The 26656-nt window shown below is 41.8% G+C and overlaps 1 protein-coding gene across 1 annotated transcript in view; it reads left to right on the forward strand.

The window, feature by feature from the left end:
- LOC115809320 (phosphofurin acidic cluster sorting protein 2) overlaps positions 1-23776 on the forward strand; it is a 35115-nt gene extending 11339 nt beyond the window's left edge. Inside the window, exons 2-24 of the mRNA XM_030770922.1 lie at positions 4089-4176; positions 6115-6204; positions 6760-6885; positions 8078-8240; positions 9915-10006; positions 10251-10334; positions 11233-11292; positions 13354-13505; positions 13745-13838; positions 14212-14298; positions 15197-15333; positions 16238-16370; positions 16746-16850; positions 17813-17919; positions 18069-18223; positions 18358-18468; positions 18697-18799; positions 21085-21127; positions 21383-21425; positions 21541-21682; positions 21994-22217; positions 22479-22592; positions 23661-23776. Coding sequence (XP_030626782.1) covers positions 4089-4176; positions 6115-6204; positions 6760-6885; positions 8078-8240; positions 9915-10006; positions 10251-10334; positions 11233-11292; positions 13354-13505; positions 13745-13838; positions 14212-14298; positions 15197-15333; positions 16238-16370; positions 16746-16850; positions 17813-17919; positions 18069-18223; positions 18358-18468; positions 18697-18799; positions 21085-21127; positions 21383-21425; positions 21541-21682; positions 21994-22217; positions 22479-22592; positions 23661-23776 — 2569 coding nt within the window. The remainder of the gene's footprint in view (positions 1-4088; positions 4177-6114; positions 6205-6759; positions 6886-8077; positions 8241-9914; positions 10007-10250; positions 10335-11232; positions 11293-13353; positions 13506-13744; positions 13839-14211; positions 14299-15196; positions 15334-16237; positions 16371-16745; positions 16851-17812; positions 17920-18068; positions 18224-18357; positions 18469-18696; positions 18800-21084; positions 21128-21382; positions 21426-21540; positions 21683-21993; positions 22218-22478; positions 22593-23660) is intronic.
- Positions 23777-26656: the final 2880 nt, after the last annotated feature.

Raw genomic sequence — 26656 nt, forward strand, 5'->3', positions numbered from 1 at the left:
GAGTGTTTGTGTGTGTGTGTGTGTGTGTGTCTGTGTGTTGGTGTGTCTGTGTGTGTGAGAGTTTGTATGTTTGCTTCCAGATTCCTATTTTTGTATGCTTCCAGATTTGTGTTTTTGGTGTTTTCTGTTGCTTCTCATTTGAGTAGTCTCACCCTGCAGGCTACTTTGTGCCTCCAATGTCGGCTTACCCACTCTGGCTTGTATAAATCTAGCTGGACCCTGGGGAATAGAGCCGTGAGTTTCTCTGACCGTCCTTCAGCTTACTCTGTGCTTGATAATCCATGAGGATTGCAGGTGTTTCAGCGGTTAGAGAAAGTTTCGGTGGGTTGTTACATTTGTGTGTGTGTGTGTGTGTGTGTCTTTATATGTAAGTGCGTGTGCATGGACATGCATCATTGAATGCGGATATGAGTGTATCTTTAATGTCCGTCTTTTAATGAATTGTACAGCTAGGTTATCATCTACTCCCTTGGCCAGAATCCCTGAAGAACCACATCAGTGCAATACGGCATTTATGACCACAAAATCTGAGAATGATTGAAGAGAATGTTTGTGTGTAATTTTTAGGCAAACATTGTTGGCTGCTGTGCATGCCTTCACGAGTTTTTTCGACTACCGATATGAACCACAGGATGTGCTGTGTGTTTGTAAGGGAAGGAAGTGAAGTTGTAGAGTTGAGAGAATGCCAGGCCTCGGTTCTCCTGCAGTCAGCGTGCAGCTGTAGGCAGATCAGCTCATAAAACGCTGCCTTAACCACAGTCAGACAGTCAGACAGGTAGCTGCACTGCAGGCCTGATACAGTTCTTTCCACTGTACCTTAACTCCTCACAATATTTGCATCTAAAACTAGTTGTCTTTACTTGAAAATACTGCAGAAATACATGTCAAATTGAAATTATAATTAAGAATCTTTTTTGGTTTGAAGCAAGACAAGATGTTTTATTGTTGTGAAACATTGTACAAGCTCATGATGTTCATGGTATGGATCAGTTGAGAAGTTAATGGATCTGTAAGTTGCTGCATTTCAGTCATTCAGCGGTAGTTTTTTATTTGTTTGTGTTTGTTTGTGTTTTTGTTTTGTTTTGTATTTACCAAAGACTAATCACAAAGGTTGTGTATGAAATGCAAAATGACCACAGAGGTAAATCCATTAAGATATTTGGTTAACATGATATTAATACAGACTGTGAACGCTTCACTATATCCTGCAAAATCTGATTTGAACTTGAAAGTAGTACAAAGTAGTTGAAAGCGAACTCATTGCCTTTAGTTAAGCGATTAAATGTTACATATTTTATGAATTTTCATAGATATGAGGTAAATTACCAGTGTTCATTTGATTTAGTCAAGGAAATATGTTCTCCTGAAGTTAAAGTTTGAGATTTTACAGAATAGCAATTTACTCCTACAGAATATTGACAAAACAGTAATATTTTTATTATTGTAGTACACAAGTATCAGGACTTACCCATAGTCCGATACCACCTACTGATAACAAGAGTGTGATTCTTCCATTCTGTGTTGATATGATTCCACACTATCTAGGACCACTTCTTTCATGCACCTCTCCCATAAACACCAGGGTAACCCAACCTTCAAATATTTTGCTTTCATCCTAGCAGTGCAGTCAAGACAAGAGGGTGTATGTGCAGTTCAACTGTTTGTTCTAATTAAGCAGTTTAGCAGATGCAGGGGTTGGAGTTAGGTGCTCATTATTAATTGTGAGGAGAGAGAGATGAGTTACCAGTATGAATAAAATACAGTTAGGGAGGGGGGGAAGCTCTTGAGTGTTTTTCAAGGAGAAAAGAGGAACTATGATAACATGATAGAGTCACATGCTAACTGTCCATTAAATACAACACAGACACATCTCATATGGAAGACCTGTTTGACGTTACAGCATTTAAACTGTTATTTAAATCACCGAAATAAGGCAACATACATGTGCATAAGCATCATTTGCATACCAAATCACTGAAGTCATCAACTAATGTATCTAACCGCAGCCAGCCCGTCCAAAGTTAAGCCGAACTTTCTCAATCTTCTATATTAATGCTTAAACTAAATGTTTGTACGTGTCATCATGGGGACCAGATCGGTCAGGTGCTCCTCTTCTGCGCGTATAGCACTAATTGAAGTCCTTGTTAGCAGGGACAGGAGCTGGCTTTCGCTCATGGTGAGCAGTGCGCAGCAGACGAAGGCTTACGTAAGACAGACACTCAAGCTGAAGTGTGTGAATAGAACTGCTCAATGCTCTCCAGTGTTTGTGATTTTTTTTTTTTTTTTCCCATGCTCCCTTCGCATGGAATGTCTGGGTCTTTCTACCCACTCTGTTTGGCCTCTCAATGGCTTGCACTGAATAGCTCCAGTCAGGTTGCTACGCTTTGTGCTGAGTTTGCACAAAGTTTCCCCCCTATTCTCTACCAATGCTCCACTCTCTTTGTGTATGTGTGTGTGTGTGTGTGTGTGTGTGTATGTATGTGTGGGTGGGCATCGCAGCGGAAAAGAGATGTTTTTTTGTTGTCATGAATGCAGTTGCATCAAGCATAGTCATATGGTTTGGAGTGTAGAGAGTATACATGTACATGTGGGTACATGCATCTGTACTCTTAGGTTCAATAGAAGTGTGCTCGTAGAATTATACTTTTTGTATGTGTGTATCAGTGAGTGTGACAAACACGGTGAGAATCGCATAGAGAGACTTTGTGTGTCAGTTCTTCTCCAAACAAAATGAAGCAGCGTTCTCAGAACCTTCTCAAACTCCAGTGGGACCCTGGGAACTAGTGATAGAACTCTTTCTTCAGTGGGACACGGGGAACTAATGACAGAACTCTTAAGGGCAAAGACAAGTCAGCGATTGTATCACAGCTTCACTGAAATTTTACAAAGGCTGTCCATGCAAGTTCTCAGACTGTCAGCAACATCAGGACTTAAAAAGCTCTCTTTTAGATCACTGCACCCCAATTTGCCCTCAAGAGCCCCTTGTCCTGCCGGTTTTTGTTCCCACCACGCACAACGAAACCGTATTTAACTAATTAGCTCGTGTATTGAGCTAAAGATAATGGCTCATTTTTGTCATGCTTGCTTGAAACAAATATCTGTGAGACATACGGTTCTCCAGGGTGAGTTGAGTACCTCTGATCTAGACTGACTAGCTCTTAAAGCTATACACAAATCTGAAGACAGAGAAGGTCTTAAGAGTCCTTAGGGCTTTTTTCCAAAATCCCGTCTGTCTTTTTTTTTTTTATTCTTGTTCTTTTTTAGTATTTACTAAATACCTTGTTCTCCACCCTCATGTTAGTCTTTTTGTTGTTGATTCTTTCTGTTCCTTTTCTTTTGACGAATTTCTCTTTGGCCTCTCTTCCCCCTTTTTCTTCTCATCTCCATCTTTTATCATTTCTTATCCCATTCTTTCTTTATTATCTTTTACGTGGGATTGCTTGTGGTTGAAATGTCGGGCTGTAATACATAACGGTCGCCGGTATCTAACGTCTCACACCTCAGCACTGTAGAGAGATGTGGATTTGGCACAGTTACTCACTGAAGGTGTTTTGGCTACCATGCAACTGATGGCACGGTGCCAAAACACCACACGTTTCCTTTTCCATCATTCCCCCGTTGGTCAGGAGAGGGTAGGGCTTCCTTTCCCTGTCAAGAGTACCTCTTGATAATGTTACATCCACACTTAGAAAAAAAAAGTCTGTACATCTCTAAGTCTGTATGCCCTATATTCTGCGCATTCCTGAAACAAAGAATATTGTTTATGGAAATGATAAAGTCCTTTAGCGAGAACCAAAGGTTGTTGTCTTTACGTGTATGGTCTAGCACAAAATCTGGACAATGCACTCCTTTTCTGTTGGATGGATGGAAATCTTCTGCCTATAAAACAGGCACCCACAGTGTGGTGTTGTGAGTAATTTTGGACACAGTCTATCAGTCCCCCAGGAGTTTTTGCAGGTTTGGGCTTTTCATGTGGAAGGTGTAGGATGAAGGGGTCTCAGGTGTTGTGGGTAATGAACACTGTAACAGCTTTGCCTTTCTCTCTCTCTCTCTCTCTCTCTCTCTCTCTTTTCATCTGTGTTGGATAGATTATGCAGTCTCACCCTGAAGAAGCTTATTGTCTTGAAGGAACTGGACCGTGAGCTCAACTCTGTGGTCATCGCTGTCAAGATACAGGTATGACAAAACATTTGTTTCTTTTTCTGTATTTGGTCTTTTTTTTTTTAGTTTGTTTCATCTCACCACAAGCCCAGAGCCACTACAGAAGGCGCCGTGGTAACTGTGGCTTACTGGAGCAGTTGCCAAGGTGACAGCTTGCTCAGTAGGAACAGTGGAGTGAAAGGAATAAGATGGGGTGGTAGGGGGAGGCTAAAGAGAGGCATTGTGGGATATGGAGAGAAGATCATTTTGGAGCGCTCAGAGGCACTCCACATTCCTCACTGGTCGCTTTGGTCATGGGGTGTGTGTGTGTGTGTGTGTGTGTGTGTGTGTGTGTGTGTCAGCAGCTCTGGCGAATCATCTTGGAGATGTCTGAATGGAATTAGATGCAGAAATCAAAGTTTTTTCACTTTTTCGCTTACAATGTACTACCTAAGGACATCCCTAAAATCCTGGTCCACACTTTTCTAGTCAGAGACCACTGTGATCAGATATTAATCAGCAAGCAGAGCTGCGGTAAGATGAGGTGAAGCATTTAACGATTCAAGCGAAAGGTATTGTGGGTGATCTAATACCCTATAGTAAGTCAAATCCTTCTACCCTTAATTTAGAGTGGAAGTCTATTTAAAGCAACCTTCAAGAACACATCAGAACTTTCCAATATAATTTCCTGTAGCCCTGAGGAGACTGACAATAAAGAGTTTTGAAAGTAGTGTTGGAATGAGTTCGACTGAAACGCTGGGTTTTGAGAACGGGTTCACTGAGGGACATAAGTACGAGTTAGACTTAATCCCTGTTATCCACTTAACGTTACTTTGCTGTGTTGTGAGAAAAAAAAGAAAATAAAAAAAAAAGAAAAAGAGTGAAGGTTGAAAGACACAGAGAAGAGAAATCGAATGCGATTAAGAAGAGACGATATGGCTAGCTGTCATCTCTGCCTCGTCTCGATGTCTTCTCTTGGGTTCTCATCGGCCATCAAGTGTCTCGCTAATGCAGCGGTTCCCTGAGGACATGATCATTAGGAGCCTCTCACCGTTACCACGAGGACGAGATTCCTTTTTCTCAGTACAAGAAACCTGTCAGAAAAGCGAAGTTATCGTGTCCTCCGTCCTTGCAAAGCCACAAGGAGAAGTGAAACAAAGGAATCGAAAATCATCAGTTCTTTGGAGGCGAGGCCTGAAAAGATTTAGCATGTGGGTTTTTTTTTACAAATATCATCCCGACAAAAGCGAGAAAGACGAAACGAAGTCACGGGGGACGCTCCAACTGTGTTTATCAGTAATAATGCAAGCTTGTGCTTTTGGCACATGTTGTTCTAATGACTTCAAAGTGCATAGTTCACTAGTTACTCATTCATTGCCATTGTGAATATAAAACCTAATATTTACCCCTGTTTTCTGTTAGCCACAGCAGTTGGAAATGTTTTTTTTTTTTTTTTTTGCTTCTTACCATCCTCAGTCAGACGTTGTCAGCACATTAAAGAGCCTGTTTGATTTGCGATGTCACATTGTCAGGAATTTAAACATTTACACCCTTTGTTTCATCTTTGCCCCTCTCGGCTCTCCCCTCTCAAAGCCAGATGTTTATTCTGGGTAAGGAGATTCAGTGTGTCTGTGTCTGTGAGAGTGAGATGAAAGAGAGGGAGAGAGAGAGAGAAAGAGCGGGAGAGAGCGAGAGAGAGAGAGAGAGTCCCTGGCAGAATAGAACATTAACCACAGTCAGATGAATAGTGACGTTTGGTCCCTGTTGTCTAGTTAGCCTGGCAGTTTCTATCATCAAACTCAAGCACAGATGCCAAAACTGCTGAAGGCTTTCCCAATGGAGACCAAGTTTTCCCAGAGAATTTCAAAGAAGTTACCTTCTTATCCAAGAAAACAGACTCTGAACCCCGGATAAATTCATTTTGAGTCAAGTCACATTTACTCGGCTGGTAACTGTAGGTCTTTATTCTCTTAGGGCTCCAAACGTATCCTGAGGTCTAATGAGTACATGCTCCCTCCCAGTGGCTTGATGGAGACAGACCTGGAGCTCACCTTCTCCCTACAGGTAAAGGAGGACACACTTTGCTCCTAGACGAGTTGCCGTAGAAGACTGTTACTGTAGCTGTACCGCTTTGCTGAAGGTCAGAACCTCTTTCATTGAGGAACTGTATTGTTCTTGTTTTTGCATAAGTGGTTATCTAGATAACTGTAACCACAATGGCTCAGGTTACATACAGTGAAAACACTTCCCAACTCTCATTTCAGAGGATGGACATGACCTGATAACTGCATTTTCTTAAAAAAAAACAAAAAAACAATAACAACTATGCAAATCATGAACTATTATTAGGTAGCCTGTCCTCTGAAATCCTTCACTCGTGTTCACTCGTTTGTCTAGTAGCACTGAAGGAAAATAAAAACCGTCTTCCCTGCACTTCTGACCTAATTTAAAAGGTATCTGAGAAGCAATATCTGACAGGATGAAAGAGAGGTGCAGAAATTGTGTGTGTGTGTGTGTGTGTGTGTGTGCATGCGCGTACGTTTGGGTGATGTAATCTCGCGCTCCGTATTGTAATCTCCCCCACTCATCTTTTTCATCTCTTTCACTCTGTCTGTCTAGTATCCGCACTTTCTGAAGAGGGATGCCAATCGACTGCAAATAATGCTGCAGAGGAGGAAGAGGTACAAGAACCGCACCATTCTTGGCTACAAGACTTTGGCAGTGGGAGTCATCAACATGGCTGAGGTTGGAATAAATTCCCTTGTCCACTCGTTCCAGTCCCGTTTCATACACTGCGTAGGCCTATATTATACAATGTTGTCCCCCTCTTATCAATGTATGCATTATATCAGTGTTTAAGGCAAAGGTGTTTAAGGATTAATTAGCTTCTTCTTAAAACGAACAGTGCAATCTGATTGGGAACAAAACTTGAATGCCTTGATTGAGATGGAATAAGGCTGAATACTGTATGCCCTGGAAAGTGATTCATTATTATCTGGGAAGTCTTCATTATATATCTGTTATGGATTATTAAGGAGCAGCACGTATTCTCTGTCAGCCTAAGGAAAAAATGTATGTGGCAACAACATCTCTGTCAACAAGCTCATGTTAGAAGTAATATAATTGCCTAGTAACCACTTTTAATGAGATGGTCAGGAATTCATGTCTCTTTTGAGATATATGTCATCAGTGAGATTGAACTTATGAACTTAACAACAATTGCTGACCTGAATGCTGCTCTGCAAAATTTTCATGAGTCATTGCAGCCGTAACAGTTGAACTTTGCTGCTTGTCCCTGGCTATTCAGCCAAGTGTAAGTTTCTTCAGCGGGAGCCCACTTAGGCTAATAGTCAGCATCTCTAAGAGATATAGTCCCTTTCACTCTCTGTGCCCCTGCTGGAATTCTGTTCCCTTCTTCACACAAGCCTGGCATTTAGGTATGCGCCTGTGTGTTAGCGTGGGCACGCACACACAGATTCTTTTATCCAGCTCTGACGTTTCCCTAGCGTTTCTGCAAATACCTGCAATTAGTTTCACCATTTCCTCCCCCACAAGTCGCAAGGACCCGGCTGCCAGTACTTCAGTGAAATGACAGAGTGCCCTTCATTTTCAATAGAGATCTAACTACGTTCTAACATAAAACTGTCAAAGCGACCATCATACTAGCACAGGAAATGCTAGGAGTGCTTTCGGGTGGCTCAGCATGAGTCGACCTGGAGATTGATGGGTAATGGAATGCGCCGCTGAAACAGAACGCACAGACGCAAGGTTAGAATTCAGACCAGAGGGTTTTGAAGTCGTCAAGGAGACGCAAAAAAAAGGATGATGTAAAACAAAGGGAAGAAAGGGCAGATGTGTTAAAAAAAAGACTGAGATGCTAATGTTTGGTGTGTGATTTTGCACGTGTGATATTAAATGTGTATTTCTGTGTGTCAAGGTGATGCAGCATCCAACAGATGGGGGCCAGATTCTGGGTCTCCATAGCAACGTTAAAGAGGCTCCAGTACGTGCTGCGGAGCTGAGTGTTTACTCGTTGTCCAGTCAGCCCATTGATCCCGAGGATGGCAGCGGTCAGCCGGAAGCCAAGGCAAAAACATCAGGTGGGCACCAGAACTGAATCACCTTCTCGGGGAAGTTCGCCTAAACTCCCAGAAATCCACTGAAGTGTACTGATTCAACATGATGCTGTCTAAACCTATGTTATTTCATGTCTTTGAAATGAAAGCTAAGCAAGCCTCTCATGAAAGTTTTCCAGCAACAAATAACAATTAACTGGATGTGCTCCTCACATTTTGAAATTGTCAGCCTCGAGATAAAAGTTCTCAGCCGATCAGATTTGGGGCGTATACCCTGACTTTTTAAAAAATATAGCAGTTAATGAGGGTTCTAGTTGACCACACATTACTTTTCCTCAGTGATGCAGTGATGTTTAAATTGTTCAGTTTCTTCAGTTTTTAAACCCTACATATAATGTAGGGTTTAAAAATGTATTTAAAACTTATTTGTCCTCATGTGGGACGTGACTTCCAGTGGGTTTTTGTAGACCACTTTCTTGGCAAGAGAGGTCAAAACTAGTTGGTGACATTATTTATACATGAAATCATATTACATTATGTGTTTATACTGAAGACAATGTGATTATAGCACAACAACAATGAACAGATTATAAATCTGATGATAATATGTTTGATAACATGAAGCAGCCTCAAGAAATTCTAAGTCAAACAGACTATATTTATTTTGGAGGTCTGGTGAGTTTTTGCATTTTAGCGAAGCGTCCAGCTAAAGGTTGTTTTCTAAAGTCAGGTAAGTCAATGGCCAGTATGTACTTATGTAGCATGTCTTCATAAGGGCAAAGACCATTTTTCAAGTGTAGCTGTGATGGCGCTTTTTCCTGACGTTCGTGTTCATACATAGTGAGCATATTCTAATATAATCCAGAGGATACTTCTTAGTCTAATAAATTCACAATATTTGATGAATTGGTCTTGTAGTAAGCTGTTTGTTATAGAGACAGTTGAGCAGAGCTGATTAGCTCAATGCATTAAGCCTTTTCCATGGCTTGTGGGAGTGGGTTTCCCATCATCCATCCAAAGACCGCATCCTTAAAGAGTCCTCCTGTACTCTGACAGATGAGTTTGGCTGCAGTGCATTAATACTGGTGTCACTAAAGGGCAGTGGGGGTGGAGGAGTGGGGGGGGGGGGGTCCATCTGTGCAGTGTTTCGCACTTTAAGAGCTCTTTTGGTCTTGGAGCCATAATGGAGTGTAGTGTTTTGATGAAAAGACCATGAAAAAATACTAAAATTCTGATTGAATTTCCTCAAACATGTGTGTCCTGGAATATCAGTCACTTAGATTATTAGATCTTTCTGAATACACTCAGGGACTCTGCTTTTGCTGTTACAAGCATGATCCATCGAAATTGACGTTCCTGTTCTAGACCCAGGCTTAAACTCAACATTCATGCAATTGCAGCCCATGCTAACTATAGTTTGTTTCATACACAAAACTTGTCCAATAAGAGCATCATATATTTCAAAACAGTGTAAAATATCAGCATTGGTGTAGCGGTATGGTTACACAGATCTGCTAGTTAGCCTGTTAAACACCATAATCGATGTTTAAGAAATTACATTTTTATTTTAAAAAATGGAAGTGTATGTCCAGTGGTCAGTTACCTGTCTACTTGTCTATTACTTGTCACTTGTAATTATGGGCCTCATCAGGAGTGGGCTAACTCTTTTTGTATTGATTTGTTTTTTTGTTTTTTCAGATCGATCTCCTGACATGGATAACTACTCTGAGGATGATGATGATAGCTATTCTTCGGAACAGGAGGCGAGCGATGATGCAGTTCAGGCACAGGTCAGAGCCCTTCCTCAGACATGATGACTACCTTTCTCTTGAAAAAAAAACAAAACAAAAAAAGGAGAAAAAATGTGATAGCTCAAATTCTTAATTGGCTTACAAAATCCAATAAACCACAAATCACTGGTTTGTGATTCTTATCGGCAAAACCCATTAGCTGATTGCTCTCTAAGCACTGTTATATTGCAGCTTAACCACAAACCTCCTGAATCAAACAGGCCTTGTTGTTGCTCTGTTTCAGGACCTGTATGACGAGGACGATGAAGTCCAAAGGAAGCCAAAGAAATCTCGGAGAAAAATGATCAGAACCACCTCTATGACACGGGTAGGGACAGTTTGAACCAAGCCCCAAAGAAGCAGTGAATATCAAAACTGCTGTGAAAGAATCGTGTCTGAAAAGAATGAACGTATACAAAATGCACTTCATGTGCCTTCATACTGTAAAGTGCTTCGAAAAGGCAACAGGAGTAGCCTGCGATGCGGATTAATTGGTGACGGTGTTTTATCTGATGTCCTGTTGACACCTCTCAGAAAGGCCATAGAAGGTGTTTTCTTAATCCTCTCAGACTAAGCCGAGCATAAAGAACTAAATGTCAGCCAGGGATCAGTGTGTCATCTTGTGCAAGACTAATATAGATGACTTTACACTCCAGACAACACAGTCTGTAAACCCACTTGCACCACAGCCGCGCACACAGGAACGAGCCAGGCTTGGCTTGCTTCCCCTAACGCAGCTTCACATTAGAGCTAGTTACATGGATTAGTTTTTGCTAAAAATGCCATTTAAGCGTTCTAGTTCACTTGACTTGGCATGTGGAATAAAGCTGATGTTACACTTTTGCTATGATAAATGGTTAAAAAATGTTAGTTCGTTCGAACATAAATTGACATTTAAACACATGACTTGACTGACTCTTTGACCTCTGGTCACATTATTTTATTCAGTGTTCTAGTTCTGTTCAATCCTGTGTTGTAGATAGTCAATGTTTTATGTTTGACTGCATGTTTTTTACGGTTCCACATCCTGTTAAAATTCCGTCTGCTGAATCTTCTGCAATATTCAGTGTAGCAAGTGCAGACCCATTATTGTGGTATTTTGTCCGATCATTTTTGATTTCTCACCAGTTCTTCCGTTTACATATGCATGCAGCTGAGACAACATGTTTTTTGTTTTTGTCGATGCATTTGTTACTCTCATATAATTCCAACGCTCTTTTCTCCAGCAACCCAACTTCAAGCAGAAGTTTGTTGCCCTTCTGAAGAGGTTCAAAGTATCAGATGAGGTGAGAGCCAGGTCTGCATTCACAGCCAAACCATAAGACGCCTGAGGGGAGGGAGGGGGGGTGGGGGGTGAAGCGTGGAACATGGGAAATGATAGACCATATCTGTTCTACAGAAACCACTGCTATGCTCATACTCTTCCATCGCCACAGCATCGGGCCGTCTCTGAACTGTAGCCCGTACGAAAACACCCCGGAGGGTTAGTGATGACTCTAAAGATATGAAATCTCCCAAATCTATTGGAACTTAAAGTAATAAGCCGCAAGTGCAATAAGAAAACAGAAGATATATTGTCTCAATAAATATTTCACAACAACATTTCAAAGGTAGCCCATTCTCCAGTAAACAGATTGACTGGAGCGTTTGCAACTGCCTGCTTTCTGTTTCCAGGCTGTTGTAATTGGTTTAGGTTTGTTAACCGGCTGCCTTTGCTTTTTTTTTCACCCCTTGACCTTCCTGTGATCCAGCCGTTGCTTGGAAGTACTCCTCTATTGCATTATCCTCCAGGCCTAGAGGAAGTGACCTAAATATATTAGGTCAGTCGAGCTTCAGTTGTTGGGTTCATTGTGAGGACTGCAGGCTAAGACAACACAAGCTAACGGCGATGCTAATTGACTGAGAATATCTCCAGAACTTTTTTGGAGCGCTTGTGAAACCCCTCACGTTTAGCTCCATTCCAGTTTCCCCATCAACATTTTCAGAGAGAAACAGGTGTTTGTGTTCATGCTTGCATTGTACTTGAGTGAGAGTTCTTCTGTTTGCTTAGATGTGCGAACGACTGGGAAGCTTTTCTCTCTGTTTGCACAGTTCCTTTGTCCAGTATCATGTTCTGATATCTTTATTGTTTCAGCGCTGATTCATGCTCGTACTTGATGGCAACAAAATCCATGCTCACGATCAGACTGTCAGATGTGCGAGTTTTATTCGTTTAATTTGTTTAGTCTGTTTTGGACATTGCAATGACAATAATGTTTTTTTTGGCGAAGTTTCCACCATGGAAACGTTAGCCAACATTATGGTTTCCAAGGTTTCAAAGGCTGATGGGAGCTTGTACAGAACACCTGGAGCCTAGTGCTGTGATTGGCAGGCCCGCGTTAAGCGTCTCTCCCTGAACGCCGAGATCATTTTCAAATGTCAATCAACAGCAGCTTCATCACAATGTCCTACAGAAAATCCCTCGACACCGAAATTATAATCAGTTTAGAATTGTTCCTCTCCCAGGAATTAAATTTGTTGGATGATCTACTGCTCCGTTAATCTGTATCTAAATGCCATCACATTTTGATAAACATTTTTACTTTAATGACACTTTTGGTTTGGCATAGTGGTTATTCACAAGACAAATTACAGGGAGAGAAATGGGTTATGTTTGGTGATAAGAAAGCCAAGGAAAGGCAGGAGCAGTCTGAAGTTAATTTACTCTGCGATGGGCTTCGCATCATTTAATTCATCTTCTCTGTATAGACCTGATCATATGTCTTATATCAGATTTCTCAGTCGCATTGTGAAGGTGTTTCTTAACGCTGAGTGCCACAGTCATCTATTTCAGATGACGCTTAGAGCCAGGGCATCAATCTTATGGGATCCCTAGCATTACGTTGAATATGTTAGGTATGTAAGGGAAAAATGCCAAAAAAAAAAAAAAAGTAATGATGTTCTGTTCACACTTTCAGTCTCCAGTGTGTCATTAGTTTCTGTGACAGCAGAAAATGCGTCTCGGTCAGCCATCAGTGACAGGCAGGCAAAGACATGCGTGTGTGTGTGTGTGTGTGTGTGTAAATATCTGTGAGAAATCATGGAATCCTGGTCAGTGTTAAGGCCTGTCAGGTATTCTGGTTGGAGTTCACTCGTTGTTGTCTCCCTCACTGTCAGGCTAGATATCGTGGACTGGGACTATATATACATGTTCTCTCTCTCTCTCTCTCTCTCTCTCTCTCTCATTATTAAAATGAGAGATTGCAACAATGTTTGATAATCAGTGATGGTCAATGATGATGATGATATACAGACAACATAGCGCAGACTGTTAATTCCATTTCACATTTTACACTCTCTGCTCTCAGGTTCTGGACTCAGACCCAGTTGACCCAAACCAAGAGGTGGAGGAGGATTTGGACCTACTTTACGACAGTCTGGAAGTGTATAACCAGAGTGACAGTGGCCCAGAAATGGAAGACAATGAGAGTGTGCTGAGCACACCCAAACCCAAACTCAAGTAAAGACTCATCTCTCATACATCACTAGTACTTTAAAACCCTATTAAAACTCTATTAGAAGGACCATTCAATTCTGAGTGCGCTCCAGTCTTACAATTATCAGTATTCACTCCAGTCGTATAGCAGTGTAATTTGTGCTCTCGCTTTATACATGTCTGTTATATATGGATAAACAGTAGTTTTGCTAATCAGTTGGCTTTTGTATGTAAATGGGTGTTTATTTTTTTTGTACACTTAGACCGTTCTTTGAAGGGATGTCACACTCCAGCTCTCAGACTGAGATCGGCAGTCTGCACAGTCAGAAGAGCCAGCCCAGAGAGCAGTCCTCTACCGTGAGTACCCTCACACCGCTCAGGCTCTCTCCCCAAATAACCATCAGTGACGTTATACACGCCATCACTGAAGGACCGGACGGCCCGAATGAAACCCAGACCCCAAGATGAAAGATGAGAAAACGAAAAATTTTGATCACGGTAGATTGGATTTAAAAAGTGATGGTGACATCACCGTACCAAAGCTTTTTAGGAAAACGTGGACAAGAAGACGGAGCTTTACCCAGCTTTACCTGGCCAGTTTTTTTTTTCCTCAGATAAAATTAGTTAAGGGTTTTTTTTTTTGGGTGTGCGTTCTAACATGTGTATATGTGATGGCACTCTCAGTGGCCGGTGCTCGCTGACTAAGTCTGTGATGTGTGTGTATTTGCAGAGTGGAGATCTACTGACTGTGGAAAAAAACAGAGCAGCAGGAGGGAGATACCCAGATGAGGCCACCGTGGTAGACTCCAATACAGGGGTGAATGTTCAACAGTCTCTTTGTTTTGACAAAAATCGCTCTCTTTCATGTTACGTTCTGTATGTCTGTCTCTTAATTCTTATGCTTTTTCTCTCGCTCAACGTAATATGTCATGTCTAACTATGAAATCTGTTTCCTCTATCTGTTTTTCCCCTTATCTCTCTCACTCCTTTTCTTTTTCTTGCCCTCTCTCCTCCTCGGTCTGTTTTTCCCTCGTTGTAATATATCAGTTCCCATCTGTTTGTTTTCCACTTGGTCAGTTTGATGTAAAAAGAGGCATTTACAGACCCACAAAAGGCCTTGTCTGCCAGCATTGTGCTGAGTGAGCTGGAGTTGTTGTATTCATGCGTGAAGAGGCCATCCACATGTTTGCTATTGTTGCCTCACTGTCTTCTCTCCCGCATCTTTTGCGTCATCCGGGGTTTACTGTTCAGTACCGGAGCACCAAAGGGGGGCTAACAAGGCACTTTCAGAGGATGAATAAAGAATATACGAATGAGAGTGGAACAAGATTGGGGCAAGACAGAGAGAAAAAAAACCCAGAGAGAGAGAGAGAGAGAGAGAGAAACATCTTCTTAAAGCTGATAATCAAAAGCCCTAGTTGAAGGCCAGTGTGATTTTCTATCATTAGAGCTATCACAAAGGCATGTCATTGAGTAAACAAAGAAACGCACAGCCAAATGCACGCTCACGCCGCACACCGACTCACTTCCATGCTGAGTATCATGCAGGCCTCTTCAGGGACATCTGTGACTGTGTTATGATGGTGATTTGTTCCTACAGCCTGCTTACGTGAAGGTTGCTATGGCAACGCATGGATTTATGCATGTTAGAGGGGAAAAAAAAACACTTAAAGAGACATATTTATTTCTTTTGATATATTTTTTTCTCCCCACAGGAGGTGGCAGAAGAAGACACAGCGGTTGGCACGGTGACAAGCGATGCCAACATGAGTTGGGACGTCAGTACAGATAAGCTGGCCAGCACTGTGGGCAAACTCTGCAAGACAGAGTCCCAGACTCACATGTCGCCTAGGTAACGACCGCAGCCTCGCAAATGAAATTGTCTTACAATAACAAATGGGGACAGTGGCTTAGTGGGTTAGGGCTCCACACCAGGAGCTGGAGAATTGCTGGTTCAAATCCCAGCAGGTTGTCTGTGGCCTGATGTTGACTTATAGCGGAGGTGCAGCAAATTATAATATACCTGCCTTTCCTTTGACTGCTGCTGTTGTACCCTTGGGTAAGGCACTTGACCTCAAGCTGTTTGCAGGGATGACATCCCTGCCTCGTTCACTAGCACAACAGCCTAGAAACTGTCCGAGCGTGGTAATTTAAGGGAGGAAGAGAAAGAGAGGGAAGAAAAAAAACCCGGCAAAATGACATATTTTTGGCTATAAAAAAAAACCCACTGCATCTCTGTGTCCCCATTTTATTTATTTAATTATTTTTATCCTTACGTCCCTGTATATTTTTGAATTTCTTTAATTAACTTCATTATTTCTGTAAAGAACTTTACGCTTACTGCTTCTGACTGTCCCTTCCATTTCCCCCTTTGTTTCGTACCTCGCTGGGTTTGTTGGGTCTAGTGAGCTGAGAGGAGTTGTGGGAGCTGCAAGCAGACAGCATATGTTAGTGTTTGCATTGGCGAAGAAACTCATTAAAAAGGGCCAGTCCCCTAGCGACTGGCTAACTCTCCGTAATGAATGTGGAATGCTTCACTGAATAAGTGATAGGAGTCTTTTGGGCTCAGTTTGCTGTATTCCTCTGCTCCTGCCAGAGGTGCTCCCTCTGTGCTTATCTCTAATTAGCTCCTCTAACACGTACCTTTTGTAAAAGACGAATGACTGATCAACCGGTGATCAACTGTTTGTGGAACTTTCTTTAATATGCACCCTGGCTATCAACAGAAGTAGTCAGTCCTCGTTATGTGTCCACAGTAAAACAGAGAACAAACTGCAGAGACGCACACGAAGCACCTCCATGAAGGACAGACAGAACTCCAAGGCCCAGAGTGACAGGACGAGTAGTATTGATAGTGAAACTTCACCAGATTCCAGACTCACTGTACAGGTGTGTGTGTGTGTGTGTGTGTGTGTGAGTGTGTGTGTGCCGCACAGTTGTGGAGGTGGGTGTGTGTATGTGTGTGTGTGTGTGTAGGTGTGTACACTGTGCGAGTGTGTAGGTGGGTGAGTGGGTAGATGGTTGTGTGTGTGTGTGTGTGCGTGTGTGTGTGTGCGCGCGCGCGCGCGCGCGCGTGTGTGTGTGTGTGTGCGCACCGTGCGGGTGTGTAGGTGGGTGAGTGGGTAGAAGGTTGTGTGTGTGTGTGTGTGTGTGTGTGTGTGTGTGTGTGGGTCGGTAGGTGTTTAAGTAGAGTGTATGCAGCAGAATACCAGCTTGCTAGTCTTTTCTCTGCGGGTCCTCTCTCATTTCCTTTTCTTGTCTCAGGTGCCAAGGAAGTCTGTGTATGACCAGCTGAATCAAATCCTCAACTCTGATGAACAGTTGCCTGAGAGTATAATCCTCATCAACACCACAGACTGGCAGGGCCAGGTGTGTGGATATGCATGTGTGTGTGTGGGGGGGGGGAGTGTGTTTGTATTTGTTTGTGCATTAACAAACAGTTCATAGAAGTATTGTCCACATCTCACTCTCTCTCTGTCTCTCTGTCTGTCTATCTCTCTGTCTCTCCCTCTCTTTCTCTCTCTTTCTCTGTGTGTGTGTGTGAGTGTAGCCTTGGTATTAACATGTTCATAAATATGTATGCATAAAATTGCTTATGCGAATGACTGTGCAGGTTGATGTGATTGCAACCTATGTGTGCATATTGTATGAAAAAAAATGTTTATGAATGCACTATATGACCAAAAGGCTACCACAGGCAGGTCTGTGTAGAGCATGGGGTTTGCATGGTTAAAGAGCAGGTGTGACTCTCCCTAAGCCCCCTGGCACCTCCTGGCACCTCCTCCATGTCTCTTCCTGTCCCAGCAGTGTAGCTCTGCTCCCCCATATAAGCTATTACCATCTCTGGATTAACATACTGCTCTCTCTCTCTCCCAGTCCCCATGCACAGAAGAAAAGTCCAAATGGCAAAATTATAAACTGATACATTCCCTAGTTTCTACTGCTCTCAGCTCCACCAGTCTCCCAAAGTGCACTCAGTAATTTATGTAGGCAAGATATTGTTGTAGTAATGTGGTGGTTTATTTGTGCCTCTCTCTCTTGGGGCATTTTTAAAGGCCAGGGTTTTGTACATTTGCATTCATTTGGACAGCACAGAGAATGCTGAAGGTAAGTTGCTTTCTTGCATAAAAGCTGCATGGTCATGCCCTCAACTCAGGCGTGAAGCCACCTACCCCCCCTCGCACCACCCCCCCCCAAAAAAACCCCCAGAGATGCCGAGTTAATTTTATTCACAGCCTTCACCACCTCCCCCGCTCTCTCTCTCTCTCTCTCTCTCTCTCTCTCTCTTTCTCTCTGCTGTCCTCAACTACTTTTTCATCCTTCACTTTCAGTATCTAAATGAGATCCTCCACGAACACAACCAGCCCATAGTTTCCACCATATCCAGTGCTGACGTACAAGCCGCCTTCAATACTATCGTGACAAGAATCCAGCGATTGTGAGCGTCATTCTTCTTCTTACCAAAGCATTTGCCACCAATCTATTCCAGCGCTCTGCCTCAAGACAGAGCCGGTCCAGTCCTTCCTCTAAACACGTCCCTTTTCTGTTTGTGTGTTTGTTTGTTTGTTTGTTTGTTTGTTTTTCCAGCTGTAACTGTAACGCGCAGACACCTCCCACCATTAAAGTGGCGGTGGCAGGGGACCAGAGCTACCTCAGCACTGTCCTCAGGTGCTTTGTGGAGCAACTTGCCAACAAGACGCCTGATTGGCTGAGCTACATCCGTTTCCTTGTCATCCCTGTCGGTGAGCGTCATGTCTCAGGTTTTCGTATTCAGTTGAAATAAGAAAACGGTTTGTTTGTTTGTCTGTCTGTCTGTCTTTTTGTTTGTTTGGGCATTTTCATATTGGTTCATACTGGTGTCTCTTGGTTTCCCCAGGTTGTCATCCTGTGGCAAAATACATCTCATCTTTCGACAGCAAGTTCAACAATGTCTTCATGGACGCGGGCTGGAGGGATGTGTTCAGCAGACTAGAGGCCCCAACATCAGGTAAGAAACGCACTCCAATATTTATATAATACTAATATTATAATAAAATAAAACACTAATAGACAGACTATAAATCTTGTGATGGTGCCAGTGGCAGTAGTAATAGATAGAAAAGCTGTGTCAGTTATAGATATAGTCAGTTAAAGTGTAAAATGTATAGTGTAGCAGTTGAGATGTAATCTGACAACGTGTTTTCTCTCTCTCTGTGTTTTTTACCTCTGTGCTCAGACAACATTGATGTGGCCGGCCGTGTCTCCCAGTACCTGGCAGGAGCCAACCTGTCCCACCAGTTCCCCATCTCAGAAGCCATGCTGACCTACAAACAGAAAAGGTACGGCACCTTCTCTGGAGGTGGAATGCGTGAAAGACTGTTTGTATGAATATGAGTGAGAGAGTGTTCTGGAAAGGGGGTTTGGGGGGTGGGTTTGTTCAAGTGATTGTATGGTGAAATGTGTTTGAGAATTTATATCTGTGTATCACAGTGTATATGATGTGTGTTGAATGTTTCTTTGTGATAAAACCAAAAAAAAAAAAAAAAATTATGAGCAATATCAAGACTTGCTTTAGCTGTTGCCATCTTGTAACAGTATATTTTGCTCTCTAGATCCTCAAAGCTATATCTGATTTTATCAATCAGCTATCAGTTAGCATTCATTTTAGTTCATTCAAGTTATAATCAGCTATTCTCATAACGCTTCAGAGTTTTTGCTCAGAGGCAGCTCTATTACAAAGCAATTTATCTTCTTTTTATAAAATAGACAGAATTTTTTTTGCTGTTGCAATGAAAAGATCAAGTCCACTCATGTTGTGAAGCTATAAAGTAACAGTCAGGAAGATATGGTAACTGTTGTGCTTTGGGTTTCTTTCTCCTTTTTTTCTTTTTGTTTGCACTCAAGGAAGAGAAGTTTGTATTTTGATTTTTACATCAGGTACCTCACTGTTTGTTTGGGTTGACGTCCCCAGTTTGCAATGTGTCTAACACACTCATACTCTATACGTCGTGACCTCACACTTGTCCGTGTCAGTAATTGATTTTGGTGTGTGTGTGTGTGTGAGTGTGTTTTTTTTTCTTTATTCCGTCTGTCTCTTCAGTCTTACTTGGTTAAGTTTTGCCGTGTGGAAATACCCGCTGGTCTTAACAGAGATTCGTGTCTGGTGCAAAGTGTCAAAGGTTCTCTGTTTTTCAACGGTCAGACGCGGAGCAAAAACGCGCTGAGGGTTAAAGAAGGATTAGCAAAACAGTAACTGGGTCATAGAGTTTTCTAAATGGAGTCCAGAGGCTCACTGGGCTATCCTCACCTTAAAGCAGAATTAAGAAGATCTACTTAACAAAAAAAACCCAAAACAAAAGCTTAAAAAAATCTAGTATTTTCATCTGTAAAAGCTTTCTTTAGAATTTAGCATGCTCTCCGACTGACACACACACACACACACTCACACATACACATATGCGCACGCACGCGCACACACACTCACACACTCTCTCTCTCTCTCCCTCTCTCTCTATCTCCCTCTCTCTCTCACTTTCTCTCTCTCGCTCTCTCTCTCTCTTTCTCTCTCTCTTTTCTCCCCCTTTCTCTCTCTGTGAGACACACATTTTAGTACAGAATGTATGAGGTGAGGCTGAGCGTGGACAACAGTGTTGACTGAGCTCTGAATATTAGCCTTGTCAGGCCTCGGCGTTTCCTCAGGGAAGGACAAGTACATAAACAGAAAGGTCACTCAACCAATTACCACTCCACATTAAAAAGAAAAAAAAAAGAAAAGAAAAACAACAGTGAGATAGAGGGATAATAGAAAGATGACTTTAAACCCTCTATAGGTTTCTGTAAACAAGGTCAGAGGAACCAAACAGCTTCTCAAAGTCATTGAACAGTTGTCTTGATGCTACTGTTAATGGGCCATTATATGAATTGCTGGCTGCCCTCTGAGGTGTAACCCTTAATAAAATAAAAACTCACTAAAGTCAGCGCACACTAGACTAGTGCTGAAGTATTTATTGCTTTGCTTCACCCACAGAGATTCATTGGCTAAAAATTCTTGGTTGCCTAGCCACCAGGTGACCAATCACACCAGCTCTAAACACCTCCACATAATCCGCGTTAATAATAAGCAATCATTTTCACAGTCACATTTCTTTTTTGAAAGATTTGAATTTCAATTGCATTCCTTTCCATCAGAACTAGACTAAGCCTCACTACTGCAGGCAGTCAGATGACTGTATAGTGACTGTTTCTTTCATGGTCAGTGTTTGGTTGACTGCTCTGGATTGAATTTCTATGCAGCCCTCCTCCCATTCTTCCCAGTCTTCCCAGCCTTACACCGTGCCAGACCGGCTGAGGTTGTAAGCAGCTATCTCAGCATCCTCACTCATGATCCCACCATGGCATGATCCTTCGCCCTTACAGTGACCTTGTGTCCGTCCACTCTATGGGGGGTGGGTGGGTGTTACCATGTCTCATCCAATCAGATCTGACATGCTCTGGTCGCCCCCACGCACATCGCCCCCCTCACGGATCATCCTCCAACTCACACAAGCACACACACACGCAGACATATTAAGGCTTATGTTGCTTTAATGTTTTATCTACGTTTCCTCTCTGTTTGTCTCTGCAGCCCAGATGAGGATTCCTGTCAGAAGTTTGTACCATTCATTGGGGTAAGGGTTGTTTTTTTTTAGAGAGGAAATGTTCTTAGGCTTTGTCTGGTCTACTGTCTATGCGGATTTATCATCTCTTTATCTCTTGCATCAGTTTGAGTTGATGGATGGCCAGGACTGTCTGAGAGGGGTTAAAGGAAAGATGCAGGAGTGGGAGCTAGGGTTACAGGCAGTTACAGTACAGATTGTGATGTGGATTTACACACTGATGGTGTGGAACTGATAGTGTTTTGTGTCTTACTTGTGTTCCCTCAGTTGGTGAAAGTGGGCATTGTGGAACAAAACCTGTCGACCTCAGGTACAGACACACACACAGACACACACACACACACACACACACACACACACACACACAGACGTGTGATCTGTTTGATTTCTGAAAGGCCTGTCTGATCTTTTCTTTGTCTCTGTAGTGGACTCTGATGATGCCATGGTTGGGAGTGTGAATATGTTGGCATCCCCTCCAGCCCAGACAGGGGGGGCACCCTATGGAAAGGACATGACCTCCACTCCACCCTCCTCCCCCTCTGTCTCTACAGCTCTCTCTGGAGCAGGGTGTGTCTCTCTCTCTCTCTCTCACACACACACACACACACACACACAGACTTCAGAATTCTTTCAATGCTGCTACTTATTAGATAGAGGTCAGTTTACAGCCATTGTTTAGAAGTGAAGTCGTTTATTACCATTGACTGATGTTGCACAGTTGTGGGATTTTAATTGCATTTTTTGGTTGGTGTTTATTTTAACCCTCTTGTCCCTGTGTGTGTGTGTGTGTGTGTGTGTGTGTGTGCGCGTGTCTGTGAATGTGTGTCTTTGTATGTTTGCGTGTGTCTGATTGCACATGGGAATGTGTGTGTCTCTAGTTCTCCAGTGTCAGGTGGAGAGGTGATGGGGTTGCAGGTGGATTACTGGACCTGGCAGGGCACAGAGAAGAAGAAGGAGGGAGAAAAAAGAGACGTAGGGAATAAAAACACGCTGAAGAGCAACTTCCGCTCTCTGCAGGTGTCTCGTATTCCCAACGCGGGGGAACTCACTCCACCTCCTGGCATGGCAATGACTGTCGTCATGAAAGAGAAGAACAAAAAAGGTAAGGAGCACAAGGCTGTCAAAAGCTGACTTTTTAGTAAATTTGACAATGCACTGCCTGCCTTCATCCAGTCACTGAAAAGCTATGTGTGTTAGCGTGTTTGACATTTATGAATATCAGTCATTCCATGTTTTTATGACTAAGAACAGTGTCATCAGTGTTGGCTTTTTTCTCACCATGTTTCATTGTAGAATAGGCCTGAGTTTGAATGATGTGATTTAATGTTCTCTCTCTCTCTCTCTCTCGTTCCCTGTCGCTCAGTCATATTCCTCAGTAAGAAGCCTAAGGAGAAAGAACTGGACTCTAAAAGCCAGGTCATTGATGGCATTAGTCGACTGATCTGTACTGCCAAGCATCAGCATACCATGCTGAGAGGTAATCTGTCTCTCTCTCTCTCTCTCACACACACATGTTGAAAAAGGTATTCACCTATATGTGTGTGTGTGTGCATATATATATATATATATATATACCTATATGTGTGTGTGTATATATATATATATATATATATAATATACACGTGTGTGTGTGTGTGTGTATATATATATATTTACACATATGGTGATGGTGCAGTAAAGCCCCATTCGTGCCATTTCATATGTACACACTCACACTGCAAACATGCTCAAACACACTTTATCAAAGTAACCATAAAAAGATTTGCATATGGCAGTTTTTTTAGTCATTGCATAGGCTATATGTTGCCCCTAGGACATTTTTAATGCACCAGAAGTTGTTTGTGCGATTTATTTTGCACTTGTGATCAAGGAAAATGTGTCTTGGAAGTCGCTTTGAATAAAAACGTCTGCAAAAATGAATGTAAATGCGAACGTGACTAGTTTAATTAAAACACACCTCTGGCATAGCAAGTGACTGCCGAAGTAAAAGAACAGCGAGTGGTTTTTAGTAAGGTATTGTTCTCTGTAGATGGGGTCTTTATTATCCTTAAAGATACCACTCCAAGCTCCCCAATTCAAATACTACTGCGATATGCAATCCTTCCCTCTTGCCAAAATAATGGGAAGCTGGACCAGTCCGGCATTTTTTGTGCAAACCCCAAAGGATGATGGGATGTTAATCACATACTTACCACAAGAACTGCACTTGTGTGGAAGCACCTGCTTTCAGTGTATTTTATATCCATTATTTACTTAAGTATCTCTGTTAATTTGGCAGTCAGCTCTATTTAGGAACGCCGAATGACAAGGATTGCTGTAAGAGAAGCTCACTGCTGCCACCTACTGGTGGGATTGTATGTCGGTTGTATTTAGCTATACACACAGCTGGCATCTGAAAATGAACATCTGAAAATGAACACATCAAACATCTTGACTATTTTAAAAACTCTTGCTATAATTGCCTTTAATTATCTACATCTTCTCTGTCTGTTTTTATGGACGGTTGATGATTTTTTTTCCCCTTTTTTTTTTTTGCTCTGTGAAGTCTCCATTGATGGTGTGGAATGGCATGATGTGAAGTTTTTCCAGTTGGCTGCCCAGTGGCCCACTCATGTAAAGCACTTCCCTGTGGGTATATTCGGCTACACCAAGCCCATGTGACCTGCCAGTGCCATTCCGGAATATTCTCCAGCTCCAGTCTCACGGAATGAGAACAACTCTGTCTGAAGGAAAGGCAAAAGAAAAAGACAGTTTAAATTTTCCTGTGGAAACATTTCTCAGTTCTCAATTCTATTTCATCAGTACGAAATGGATGTTGTTGTTATTGATGTCATTGTCTTTTGAAAACCAGCATAAGGAAATAGTTGTTTGTTAAAGAATATACAGTTTATGCTGCCTTTCTCACCACTGTTCATATGTATTGTGTTTAGAAATGACCATTCAGCAGAAATGGTAGTTTTGTTTTGCACTTTGTTTGGTCACGTTTTATTATTTCTGTGAAATCCTATGTCGGCAACTGTTCCGTGTACAATGTAAAATGTTTGGAAAAGTGTTTAAGTTTGCCTCTTGAAGGAAGGGGGGCAGGGAAAGGGGGGGGGGGCTGGGGTGATGACATTATGTTGATATTTTGGGGTTGTTACACAGGTGGAGCGGGATTACAAAATGTTTTAAGTATTGCTGTGACATGAACAGGGCAGATCATCCCATTGTTGAGGGACGTGTACACTCTGTTTTTTTAAATGAGTGGCTTATATTCTCGATAGAATACTTAATAGCTAATTTTCGCTTGCCTTGTTTTTATTTGAAAGCACAGTGTGAAAGAGAAACTGCATTTTAGTTTGTCTGTAACTGACGTGTATAGAAAAGGGCAGCTTAATCAGCCTGGTGTAATCTAGAACAAAGAGGTCATTTGAGGTTAGCATCATCTGTGCATCGACAAACAAGATATCACATTAGATCCTGTGCCAGCTAAAACTAGCCACATTTGATCATTTTACTGAGAACTTAAAACCTAAGAAAACTCCATATACCAAGGTCTTTTGTGATATAGCAGAGGTCACATTCAGTCCGTATACTTAAAACCACGGAGGTACACCAGTCTGGAAGAAACGAAAACTTTCTTTCTCTCTCACATCAGACCTTTTTCTGTTTGGCAGGCAACAATGGTTGCTGCAGTAACCATACCACAGCCAGCAGGAGAATTAGAAGAGTTCCATCACCTTGTTGTTTGAGTTGTCCAGATACACGGTCCATAAAGTCAGCAAGGGACTGCCATTAAGGGCTTAAGACTAAAGAGAATTGCAGGACCCGGGCAACAAGCACGTTGCTCCGTCCTCTTACTTTTATTTGTGAACTTTATGGTGGATTTATTTTTCTAGTCCCTTTTTATTCTCTGAACTCCCTTTACAAACGTGTCTAACTTGTATTTGATAATGAATTTTTTGCTGTACGCTCTATTTGGTTTTAGGATTAAAGTTACATTTTATACTTTCATTAACAAAGGAAGAAAAAAAAAAGACTGAGTATCTCCATCAGTCTTTTGTTTAGGGATGGAGACTGTGATACAGGGGCAGTATCTAAGTTGTGTAAGTTGCTGTAAGCAGAGGGTTTTTGTCAGAGAGATGTTTTTGTTCCCAGTACTGCAGAATATGCTGGATAGTTAAGAAGTGGAGGGGAAAATGGGAAAGGTGGGTGGCGAAAAGAAGGGGTCTCAAATTGTAGCTTTATCTGTGTGTTCTTTCAGTGTGTGTGTGTGTGTGTGTGTGTGTGTGTGTGTGTGTGTGTGTGTGTGCGTGTGTGTGTGTGTATGTGTTTGTGTCTGTGTGTGTGTGAAACAGCTTGAGGGGGGTCTTCAGTATTGTTTATCCACACTGGGGAATTCAGCCGAAGGGATTTGTGTTATTTTTAAACCAGCTGAGACTGGTATACGCATATATAGGGATTCTGTGTAATCTCATTGTCTGGTATACAATTCTGGAAAGTAGTAGTGATCTCTTTTCATATGTTGTTGTGTATTGAATTGTACAGTTCTTTTTTGTATGCATTGTTTTGAATACAGTAGACCACACACGTGAACCTAGTGAGCCAACGGTAAAGTATATACTCAGCTGTCCCAGTTTATGGCTGTTTTGTTCTGTTCTTAAGCACTACAGTTAAGAAAAATTGAAGAAACTACCCTCCGTTTATGACCAAGAGCAATTGGAAAACTTAAAGAACTCTAACATTTGGCATGTCTTTTTAAAAAAAATATAAATATGCCAATATCTTTGCACAAACCTAATTTTAAGTTATTTGACTTCTGTTTTAAATAGACCATTGAGGTAAGCTTTACTTCATCTTTTTCTTGTTCTGTGTACATACTCATGTATTGTTGTTTTATATACTTTTAATTTTGTTGAACAGTCTTACAAGCAGTTGTGAATACTGAAATAATTTTAACCTTGCCTGCATCATTATTCTTAATTGTTACAGTTATCATTTTGTTTTGTATGATCCTTTTGAAAGGAGTTGACCTCTTTTATAGAAAATTTTGTTTGCAATAAGGTTTTTAAACATTTCACATGTAAACAAGTACAGGAAAAGTAAAGCAGCGTGTTCTGTTTTATGAATGCACAGAGGAATACTTTTGTTTTGCTCTTCTTTGTATTTGATAAATAAATATATGGGAAAATATTCCTCAACTGATGAATAAACAAACTGAAAACAGATTAAAAATAAATACTTTGTTCGCTGTTTAATCTCATTCACGCGTAATATTTCAGGAAGACCGCTGAAGATATACATATTTAAGCGACGGTTTTCTTTTTAGAAGCCTCTTTAGAAATCTGGCGGACATAGTCATGATCATAGGCATCTACAGGCATCCCAAATGTGAAAATAATTGAGTTAATGGACAGTCGTGCTCATTTTATCAGAACGGTAGGCGGCAGTAAAAGAACACTTAATAAGTGTAGTTGTCCATGCTGTTACTACAACAGCTCCGTATCTTTTTTAGAAAATATATATTCTTTCGTATGTACAAAATAGCCTCAATCATAGTCA

This window comes from Chanos chanos, chromosome 4 (genome assembly GCF_902362185.1).
Source record: "Chanos chanos chromosome 4, fChaCha1.1, whole genome shotgun sequence".
Classification (NCBI taxonomy): Eukaryota; Metazoa; Chordata; class Actinopteri; order Gonorynchiformes; family Chanidae; genus Chanos; species Chanos chanos.